We start from the raw sequence: 10,924 nt of genomic DNA, 5'->3' as shown, positions 1-10,924 counted from the left end.
AGCCACGAGGGTTACCCTTCGGCCTGCCTGACCCTGGGACGCTCCACTCCAGAGCCAGGCAGGACCGCACACGTGGTCTTCGCTGGGGCTCTGGTCCGGAGATCGCGCTCCGGCGCCCTCCGCCGGCCTCCGGTGCGGAGGTGCTTGTGCCCAAGGCGGGGGATTTGGAGTATCCGTGGAGGACTGCTTCATTTGGATTTGCCCTGCTAGTTCCTCTTGGGACAGCTTTCGGTCTATCACCGGAAGTCGCCAGAGAGTGACTGAGAGGCGGGCGGGCTGGGATCTCCTTATCCCAAACCACGAAGTGGATGGGGCGAGGGGTTGCATTTGGGTCACTTTCTTAGAGGAAACTGTCGGAACGCCTTGTATTGGCGCACATTTCACTTTTTGCAGTGAAGGTAGATTTTCCTAACACCATCTTTGTGTGATTTAGCTGTCCACAGGGAATCAAACTGTGGAATGAGAGGATGAAACTAATCCTTTCTTTTGCACTGTTAGGGGTTGCCATAAACACCATTTGTTAAAAAGCATAATTATGTTGGGAAAGTGCCTGATGAGACAATTAAGCTACATAAACACACTGAAAACAAATGAAAACCAGAAGACGCCCACACCCCTTGTGTAAAGCAAGTTTTTGTTTACACAGAAAGGGGAGAGGTCTGAGCTGCTCGATTACAACAATGTTATTAATGTCTAGAAGAACCTAATGATCCTATTTTTATGAATTTGCATTGATGAGCTGATGGTCAAAATATGAAAATCTGCCTGCAAACTTCAACTAACCTCAAAGTGCTGCATCCTTCTAGGTTCAGATGATTAGGCCAACAATCTTAGTGAACAGAAAACAGCACATTTATTTGTGGAGAGATCATTATTTGTACCAGAGCTCTTTTATTTTAAATTTGTTTTGTTTCAGGGTTGAACACCATTCTCTGTAGTGTTGTCACATGGAGACATTTCCAGGACACAAAATGACCCTCATCAAAAATTTGTCAGATGAATTCGTGAAGGCTGCATTAACTTTTAGTTTTGATATTTAAAAGAGGCCAACATTATGACGACCAGATCTTGAAAAGAGGAATTGTTTTCTTATATTTTGAGGTGTTTTAATTCCTTTAGATCATAAAGTCGTTGTTTGAGGTGTGAAAAGATTAGTTGACAAATGCCATTTAGAGTACTAGAATCAATGCAACCTCTAAAACTTGTGTAATTGAGCCATTTTCAACAAAAGATCAATCACATTTTTGGCATTATTGAGTCACATGTACCAGAATCTGCATCATCTTTTGGTTCAAAGTACAGTCCTGTGAAAAAATTTTAAACTGATGTAGAAACTTTGGAGGTCAAAGAACAAGGAGGATCTTAGTTAATCAAATAGTTGTCATTCATAGAGTCCAAATGGGCCTCTTGACTGTATAATGTCCATGGCCTGACCTGTGGATATGCGTTTTGTTTTTTTCAACAAGAACAGTTTTTACAAAAATTGTCATATTAAATAATACTAGTCTTCCTCATTCCCCATTTCTGCATTTCCCTAGTAAGTCTAGTTTTTCTAGTTTTATAAAAGGATCCTGCCTATTTGTTAAATATTACAGGCCTGGAAAAAAGGGATAAGCTAAGGAAGATCATGCCTAAGTGAAATACTTGAATGAGAAAGTTTCCTTTATATAACAGAGTCCAGACTAATTTGCCAGGCATTTTCAGGGTTGTTACTATGTTCATAATTGTGTGACCATGTTCATATGAATGATGCACATGGGATTCTGAAAATTTTTCCTTTAAATGTTTTCTAGGAATGTGAAATAGTGAAGTGTTCACATTCTGACTGCCAGGTTTCTAAAAAGATGTGATTTTTATGGTTAATGAACATGAAAATATGAATGATGTCTAGAGACTGAAATAAAGGATTTTTTTTTTTTTTTTTTTTATATTCCAGAAAAATCATGTCCTCCTCCAGACTGGGGTCCCGTTTGGCTGTCTGCTTACTAAACATTTCAGAAGCCAGAAGAAAATACATTGTTGAGAACATAGCAAAAGCAGCTCTTGAAAAAAATGGTAGGAACAACAAACAGTTGAAATGGATATTGCAGTGTTTCAATGATACAGTCATTTTTGTACTCAACATCTACTTTCTTTCTAGAATTCTGCCTTTGGTCTTGAGCTGTTACAGCTTCCTCTGAAGCAACTGCAGGCTACTGAGATAAATCACTTACTCAGATGTGCACAGATATTCTTTTTAAATGTCTGCATACATTCAGGAATGTACCTCTTCATGTTTGCATGATTCTCTGAGATGTGAATTGTTCAGGACAGATTTACATAAAAGCTTAATGCTTCTCTCATGGACCTTTTATTTGATCATTAATAAAATAACATAGTAATACATTATGATTTTTATTTAGCAGATTAAATAGAAAATAAACTGGCCAAAGATGAACCACCTTTAAAGCACTCCTGCCAGCAGAGCCTTACAGTATTATTATTTCTAATCCATTCTCTGGGAAAAAAACTATTAGGCAGTTGTCTTTAAGTGATGCAGATAAGGTCCACTCAGAAATTTGGTGATAGAAGACTCTGCTGGACATGGTGGCCTATAATCCCAGCAGTTTGAGAAGCTGAGGCAGGAGAATCTTGTGTTCAAAGCCAGGCTCAGCAACCTAGTGAGGCTCTAAGCAACTCAATGAGACCCTGTCTCTAAATAAAATACAAAAAAGGGCTGGGGATGTGGTTCAGTGGTTAAGTGCCCCTGGATTCAATCCCTGGTACAAATAAATAAATAACCTCAAAATAAACATAGAAACAAGCCTCCATACTTCCTAGGACCATATTACTATGAGAGATACTGCTATGTTTTTTTTTTTCACTCTTCATAAAATATTCATGTGATGACACATGATTTAGATACCATTTATTTGTGCTTTTTTTACATATAAGCCATGGTACTTACAAACTTACAATTATTTAAATATAAATGCTTTTTTTACTAAGTCAGTAGCCTTTTGGCAACAGGTGAGCATTAGGGTCACAGTCCTAAAGCATTTGCAACAGTACATTTTGATTTATGATTGTCATTTTTGATGTGGTTTTCATGAGAAAGAAGTGTTTCTCCCCAACCCATCCATAACTAGGAGCACATTTAAGTTACTGTCTTACAACTTTGAGGAGCGGGAAATGTCTCTGAAAATTCCTGATAATTGCTGATTTAAAAACCCCTTTGGAGTCTGTGTGCAGCTGTTTTTTGCACGCTCTTTGTGGGAAAGAGCCAGCTTAGGCTCTTCATTGTCAGAAACAGTACATCTAATGGGAGTGGGTTACCTGTGTCTCTGATTGAGTGAATGTAAGAGACATTTGTGGAAGACACACACTGATGGATGCCTGGGTCTCAACTCACAGTTTTTATCAGCTTATTAGTGGCAGCCGCTCAAATGGAATTATAGCTATTATACTCCATTATAAATCCCAAACAATTTACTTCCGCTGAGATTCATACTGACAGCTCCTCCTGCCAGCACTCATTTTTTCCCTATATGCGTGCTTAAGAAATTGCAGGAGAGAGTGTTTCATTCTTTCAGCATTTGATTCAATTGAATCATATGAAACTGAGAATAAAAGCCTTTCAGAAGATGATTTAGGATGAGAAAAAAAAAATCATTTCTTTTTTTTTTTCCAGGAGCTAAATTATGTTGAAAAACTAGATAAAATAGGAGGTTGCATGATTTTGTTCTTGTCTCACCTTTTGTAGTTTAAAAAATGCAGGGCAGGTAGCACTAGTTAAGAAAGTGAACCTGTAGTTTTACAAATAATTTAAAGGCATTTACTTTTAAGCGAGTGGAATAAAACTATATAAACTTTATTTTTTTTTCTCATTAAGCAATGTGAGCACATTTAAATGACCCAAAAAGGTCTTAGGTAAAGGAACCTGAGTTATAAATTTTAGACCAGGGCAGGGCTCTCTATAGGTGCTTGTTTGACTCTAAGTAAGTGACATATGTTTATCTTCTCATGCTATTAAAATTAATAGTGTAGGGCTGCTGTAAGCTGTAGTTCCTGGGTGTAACTTCTTTTTCCTTTTCTCTGAAAAGATTAGTTGTTAAGCTGCCAGGAGACAGGGGGACAAGGTATAATAGCATAGCTAAAGGTTTAATTACTGCCTAAAAACTTTTGTCCTTCACTTTGAATTTGCTTTTGTAGGCTTTAAGGGGAGTTTTAAGGAGCCTGGGCCAGGCTTGTAAACTTCAAAAATAACTTGAATTTATGTATGGCTGCCATACCAGGGTATGGCAGCTTTCTCCTCCAGGTTACACATTCAAGTGAGTCATAAGCCACCAAAAGCTGGAAGTCATTAACATCTGAAAGCTGTTGGTGGCCTCTAGAAAGGAGATGGTGGAGTCAGAACAGATTCTAATGGACAGGTGTATGCACACTAGAGACCTCTGATCTATGCATTAATTGGCCTGTCCTAGTTTTTCCATGTTTCACGTCCTGACCAATTTGGTTTCTGTATTTTGGAAGGAAATATTGACAAGGCCTAGAAGATAAGCTTGATAAGGGGAAAATTTAGAATGATACAATTTTACCATTGATCACAGGGAATACCCTCTTAGATGAGTTAAGAAAACTTCTGCAAATTCATTTAACAAGTCCAAGCAAATGTCTCTCAGACATCAAACACTTATGTCTGAGCTTAGCTGTCTGGTTATACTGTAAGATGCTGTAAGAAGTAGACATCACTACTCATGATTTCATTCTTACAGTGTCTCAAGCTCCCATCCCAGATTTTTTTCCACCAGACTAAATTTAATTATATCAGAAGAATGTAAGTATAAAGATTCATTATAGAAAAAAAATTATGCATTTTTTTGACATTATCTTTACAGGGCAGAAACATCCTGAAGCATCAGTGCTCAATATATTTTCTGATCAAGACTACAACAGATCAGTTATTACAATTGCAGCTTCTGTTGATAAGTTGGGTAAGAGTTTAATTTGTTTTTACATATTTATCTTTTTTGGTGAAGGGTAGGCTTCAGGTGTCTTTCCTTAATTACTGATTTCCTGTGTAAATTTGAATACTTCCTTCCTTTCAGTGAGGCGTCTACCCCCAATTTTCATTTTGTCCTTTCTTTGAGTACATATCGAAAACTTTCTGTTTCTGCTTTATTACAGTGGACCTTTTGGCCTAAGATTTAGTAACATCCTTTTGCTGAAGATGATCACCTGTCTTTTGTGGTTAATACATTCAGGGTTTAACCTATGTAGTAATAGTTTTAAAGTCAGCCTGATGTCACTCAAGTTGACACCAATAGAATGAAATATAGTAAGCAGTTGTGTTTTGGGTTGGTAGCCTGAAATCTTCAGCTGAACCATCGGTTAAAACGAAATGGGCTCCATGTCTCATAGGGATGGTATAGGGTTTGGTAGGACAACTTTTTGAATTTGAAGAATCACAATTGTGAACAAAAGTTCATGTTATCTTTTTTTTTTTTTTTTTTTTTTTTTTTTTTTGTGTGTGTGTGTGGTGCTGGGGATTGAACCCAGGGTCTTGTGCATACAGGACAAGCACTCTACCAACTGAGCTATATCCCCAGCCCACATGTTATGTTAATATTGCCTGGTAAAGGACCCACAATATTTTCAAATAAACTTATCTTCAACTTGGAAGATTGTCTTCTTTCAAAAGTATGTTTTCTTGAAGTTTGAAGAGCTGACCACTAACTTCCTGCAAGCATAAAACTGATTATCTTGACTGTTAATCATAACATAAGATGTAAAATCTTCTTTTTTCTCAGTGGAAATGATCATATTGTATGGCTAATGGAAACTCAGAATAATAACAAAACTCTCAGGTGTCTATAATATGTATTAGATATAATAATTCAATTAATTACTAGATAAGAACAAAACTATGCTTCTAAAGTTTTATGAATTTTTTTCTATATTTTAATATAATTACTTAAAAATCATTCCGGAAATTAAAAGGAATTTTATCAGATTAATTGAAGAAAATAAAAGTTACCTATTATAAGAAAGTAACAATTGTTTAAGACCAATAAACAGTGCATAATTCTTCAGCTTTTGGGAAGAAATATGAAGTTATTTGATGGTTGAGAGGTGGGGTGAGGGGAAATGTTGAATCTTTTATTTTTCAGTTATTTATTTTGATGGAAAACAAACCTTTAGTACAGATTACAAAAGAAGAACAGCTAGTGGAACAGTAAAATCATAACTTCTTCTTTAGAAACAATTGAAAGTTTAATGATTTTTTTTTTTTTTTTTTTACAATTTCATATTTTTAGGCAGTTGTGTTCTGGCTGCCTGTTTGGAGGCCTTCCGAGCCATAGACATGGAGGTTCAAGAGGGAGTCCACCCTTGCCTGGGAGCAGTGGACCTGATCCCCATTTACCCTCTCTCTGGTGTTGGAGTGGACGAGTGTGGAGCTGTAGCCAGAAGTAAGAGAAAGTTTTGGGTTATTATTCCTGTTGGAAACTGTTTTTACAAACCCAAACAGTCTGTGACAATGAAAAGCTAATCACTTCTCAACTCCCTGGGAAAAGTCAGCCTTGAAGAATTGTGTCAACAAGTGTTAGGGTGCAGTGGCACACTGTCTTTGGGACTCAACCTTCCACTTTCCATGCCATAACATTAGGGATCAGTAGCCACTGTGGGATGTAGCAAAGAAAAAAAATCAATAATTTTGTTTCTTACAAATTCACAATAGATTGTGAGGAAACAATAGTCGTTTCTAATGAGTTTCTTTGACTCTCAGGACAGAATGATGGCTTGTTTTGCCCATCTGTGTCCTATTTTCTTGAGCAGGGGTAATGGTGAGGTTGAAAAACCACTTAAATGTAAACTACTACCCCTTTTCCCTCTGATTCCCCCTCCTCCTTTTTCCCCTATGCACAACTTTCTCTTTAAGATTTTCTGTAGAGCTGATCTGTCATGTGCCTGATTTCAACCCTAGGGCCAAGTTTAATTTGGAAAATGTGAGCTGTGTCACTTGAGGTGCTTTTGAATTCGGCAAATTGGGAGAAAAGAAAGACCTTTTGCCTGGACTGTCTCGCTGCACCGTGGTTAATTACGAGATGCAGAGGCTCATAACCTTTGGGGAAAAGCCCGCCTAAGGATAATTGCATTCTTCTCTGTATGACCTCAAAAATCCCTCTATGATGTTGTCTCATTTTTATTTAATAGTAAATTGTCTAACATTTGGGATGTCGATTTGGACTTCAGTTGAGCTACATCAAATCCCAGAAATAGGAAAGGAGACTTGTTTCCAAAGGGACAACCTCACTGGGGTGCTGCTTTTTAATGTGACCTGACAGCTAAGCAGTGATTTTCCCAAGCAAATCTTGGCCCCAAATTTGCTTTACTTTTGATCCAAGAAAGAGTTAAAATTCAGCATGGAAGAAAATATGTTTCACACAGAAATGAAGAGCTTAGAATTGTCCAGACCAGAATAATGATTTTAATTGTCTTCAAAACAATTATAGGCAATTACATTAACTCTCAAATTAGCTAGTACATGAAGTTCTTCCTTACATCAGGACTAGTTCCCCCTTCCCCCCAGATGTTTCTGCTGTGTGTAGGAGACAGTGGAGAACCAGAGGGTCTGGACACAGTATTTCTCCCTTCCCTTGCCCTTTTGCTTCATTGGCAGCTACTGTACCTCATGATTTAAACATGGACATTTCTAATTAAATGAGAGCTCAGCTGCATTCTTGAACTAATTTATAACATTTGATTTGAAATGTAATAGCTTCAATCTTCATCTGATTAAAAACAGTCATATACTGTACATGGTTACTATTTTGATGCTCCAACATGCAGTTTTTATTTTTACTTTCCCCCTTCTACACAGCTGTTCATCTAATATCATCCAAATTTTTTTAAGTTTTTTTTTTTTCTGTAACTGCATGCTCAGGCATTCTTATGAGGCAGAACTATTCACATTCTAGGATCCTGCTGTTTTCAGAACAGTGAGGGGATGTTTTTCACTAGAGTAACCCATTTCCAGGGAAACCAACTTTCAGATAATTTAGTTAACTTTCTATGGGACAAAGCACAGCACAGAACATTCTGGTGACATGAAAAACAGTTAATATTGATATGTGCGCCTCACATATGCTTTGTATGCAGAAATTCTCCTGTGAGCCTACTTATACCTTAACAAAGGGTTTCTTAAATTAGGTCCAAAATTGGGGTTAAATGAACTTATATATTCTATTAACATTATTTGTAAGTTTTTATGCTTGTGCTTTTGTGTGTGCATAACAGAAACACACACATAATTTTGCATAAAATGTTTTGTTGGAGAACTTGTAGAATAAAGGGAAAAGCAATGCAAAAGTGAGAACAGACTGAATTCAAAGATGTGCAGACTTCAGTGTAACTGTCCAGAGCTTAAAGAGAGCGGAGGATGGGAAAGACCTTCTTGGAAATGTTAAGAAATGAGGCTCAAGAAGCCACGTTATGAAGCTTTGGAGGCCAGGTTGAAGAGTTCACACTTGTCCTAAAGGCAGTGGGAGCTATGGCAGTATTTTCAGCAAGGAAATGGTCTGATTGACTTTGAATTTAGAAAGATCATCTTGCCTGCATGATAGGAAGATGAATATGATTGAGAATGGCAGAGTAGAGAAGCAGGTGGACCAGTTTGGGAGGATGATACTGGCTTAAGCTAATAGAGAATAAGTAGACCCATAGGAGGTTGGAGGATAGGAAAGAAAGGAGTAGTATAACGGTGTCATCCCTCCCTTACAAACAGTGAAAGAATGGGAACTTAAATAACATGATACACATCTTGCATGCTGTCATTTGGCTATGGATTTACAGTTTAAAACCCAGATGAAATGTATGTATTATATATTTTGTATGTATGTATATACATATATAGAGGGAGGGTCTATATTTATTTAAAGCTTATAGATTTTTTCCAAATATTTTGGACTTTGACTTTCATTTTATATAAAAACCCACAATTCAATCTATTAGGTTATACCTAATGTTGATCTCTATTATGTCTCTAAAATTTTTCCCCTCCTCCTGCTCTCTTTCCCTTTATTTTCTTTCTTCCCTCCCTTTCCTGATTTTTTTTAAAATCAAAATTATACATGTGGCTAAAAATAAAATATTTTATAGGGTTTATTTAAAAAACTCTTAAGTACCTCCCCTATTCCCTACCCACATCACTTCAGTTTCCTTCTCTCAGAGCCAAGTATTTTCAACTCTTTATCTTATTATTGAAGATTTGGGGCTGGGGATGTGGCTCAAGCGGTGGCGCGCTTGCCTGGCATGCGTGCGGCCCGGGTTCGATCCTCAGCACCACATACAAACAAAGATGTTGCATATGCCGAAAACTAAAAAATAAATATTAAAAAAAATTTTCTCTCTCTCTCTCTCTCTCTCTCTCTTTAAAAAAAAGATTAAAGTCCATATGTCTTAATATCATACTTATATTGGTACTTCTTGGTTTTTCTGCTTTAGGCTTACTATTGACTTCTCACTGAAGAAGATGAGAATTTAGTTTCCTCTAACTCTCCCCTCCTCTCCCCTCCACCCCCCCCCCACACACATTTCCTAATCTTCTCTCCTCTTTGTATATCAAAATTTGGATTAATATTTAGTGTAAACCTTATTCACAATGAATTGTGCATACTTTTATTATTATTTTACCCTTTTTGCATAACTTTCTTTTTGCTGGAGTTGATCATTATCATTTTGATGATTTGTTTACTTGGTATTTTATATGCAGTCATGCACTGTATAATGATGTTTCAGTCAATGACAGACTGCAGAAACAGTGCTATGTATGTGCCCTATAGTTGTGTTACTAGGCTATGCCACTTAGATTTGTGTAAATAATACATCTAATGATGCATATCTCAGAATATATCCCCAACAAGCAATACATGGCTATACTTGTCACTGGTTCAACCCCAAATTCTCTGTCAATAAATATATTTCTCCATGCATTCAGATAGAACAGTCCTATCAATTTCATCTTCTTAAATAGAACTCTCTGACCTGTTCTAATTAGGACCAGTTGCCCTCAGTGCTTTAAGAATATTGTCATTATGGGATCTCCCTTTGTCTTTCTCCGTGTTAGATACCCTGATTCCTGAGTGTGAATCACATTTTTTTTTCCTCTTTTTCTTTCTTAGTTTATGCCCCTTCTAACACTCCCCGCCCCCCCGTGGATTATATCTTCTATTTTCTTTTGCAGAAAAAAATGTGAGTATTCAAAAGTACACTTTTGAGATCTTGCATGTTTGAAATGCCAGTATTCTATCATCACTCTTTATTGTTAGTTTGGCTAGGTAAAGAATTCTTATTAGAATAACTTTGTTTTGGAGACATTGTGTCAATGAGTTCTTATTTCCATGTTGCTGATGAGTCTTCTGAAATCTTTAGGATTCCTGATCCTTTGTATGTGACCTAGCATTTGTCTCGAAGCTTATGAGATTTTGTTCCTCATGTTCTGAAATTTCTGTGATGTACCTTTGTGTTGGTCATTTTTCATTTATTATGCTAGATACTTAGCAGACCCTTTTTATCCTTGAAACTGGTTCTCTAATGCTGGACAATTTTCTTAAATTATCTCATTGATGATTTCTTTTCTCAGTTATTTCTGGAAGCCCTATTATATTTATTTTGTAATTTTTATTTGTTCTTTTTAGTTATAGACAACTCGGAGAATGTATTTTTACATATCATATGTACATGGACTGTAATTTCCCATTTTTGTGGTTGTACATGATGTGGAATTACACTGGTTGTACATTCATATAAGAACATAGGAAAGTTACGTCTGATTCATTCTACTGTCTTTCCTATTCCAAGCCCCTCTCCCTTCCTTTCATTCCCTTTTGTCTAATCCACTAAATTTCTATTCTTCCCTCTGCACATAACCTCCCCCCCCCCCCCC

At 36.8% G+C, this 10,924-nt stretch overlaps 1 protein-coding gene across 2 annotated transcripts in view; it reads left to right on the top strand.

Annotated features, from left to right (window-relative positions):
* Positions 1 to 10,924, top strand: part of Ftcdnl1 (formiminotransferase cyclodeaminase N-terminal like) — a 53,207-nt gene that overhangs the window by 12,879 nt on the left and 29,404 nt on the right. For both annotated transcript variants that reach the window (XM_048808250.1, XM_015481200.2), the window contains exons 2-4: positions 1,937 to 2,055; positions 4,878 to 4,973; positions 6,297 to 6,449. In XM_048808250.1, the coding sequence (XP_048664207.1) occupies positions 1,944 to 2,055; positions 4,878 to 4,973; positions 6,297 to 6,449 (361 nt within the window). In that variant the 5' untranslated portion in view covers positions 1,937 to 1,943. The remainder of the gene's footprint in view (positions 1 to 1,936; positions 2,056 to 4,877; positions 4,974 to 6,296; positions 6,450 to 10,924) is intronic.

This window comes from Marmota marmota, unplaced genomic scaffold (assembly GCF_001458135.2).
Source record: "Marmota marmota marmota unplaced genomic scaffold, marMar, whole genome shotgun sequence".
NCBI classification, from domain to species: Eukaryota; Metazoa; Chordata; class Mammalia; order Rodentia; family Sciuridae; genus Marmota; species Marmota marmota.
Note: the sequence above shows the minus strand (reverse complement) of the source record. Positions and strands in the feature narration are given on the sequence as shown.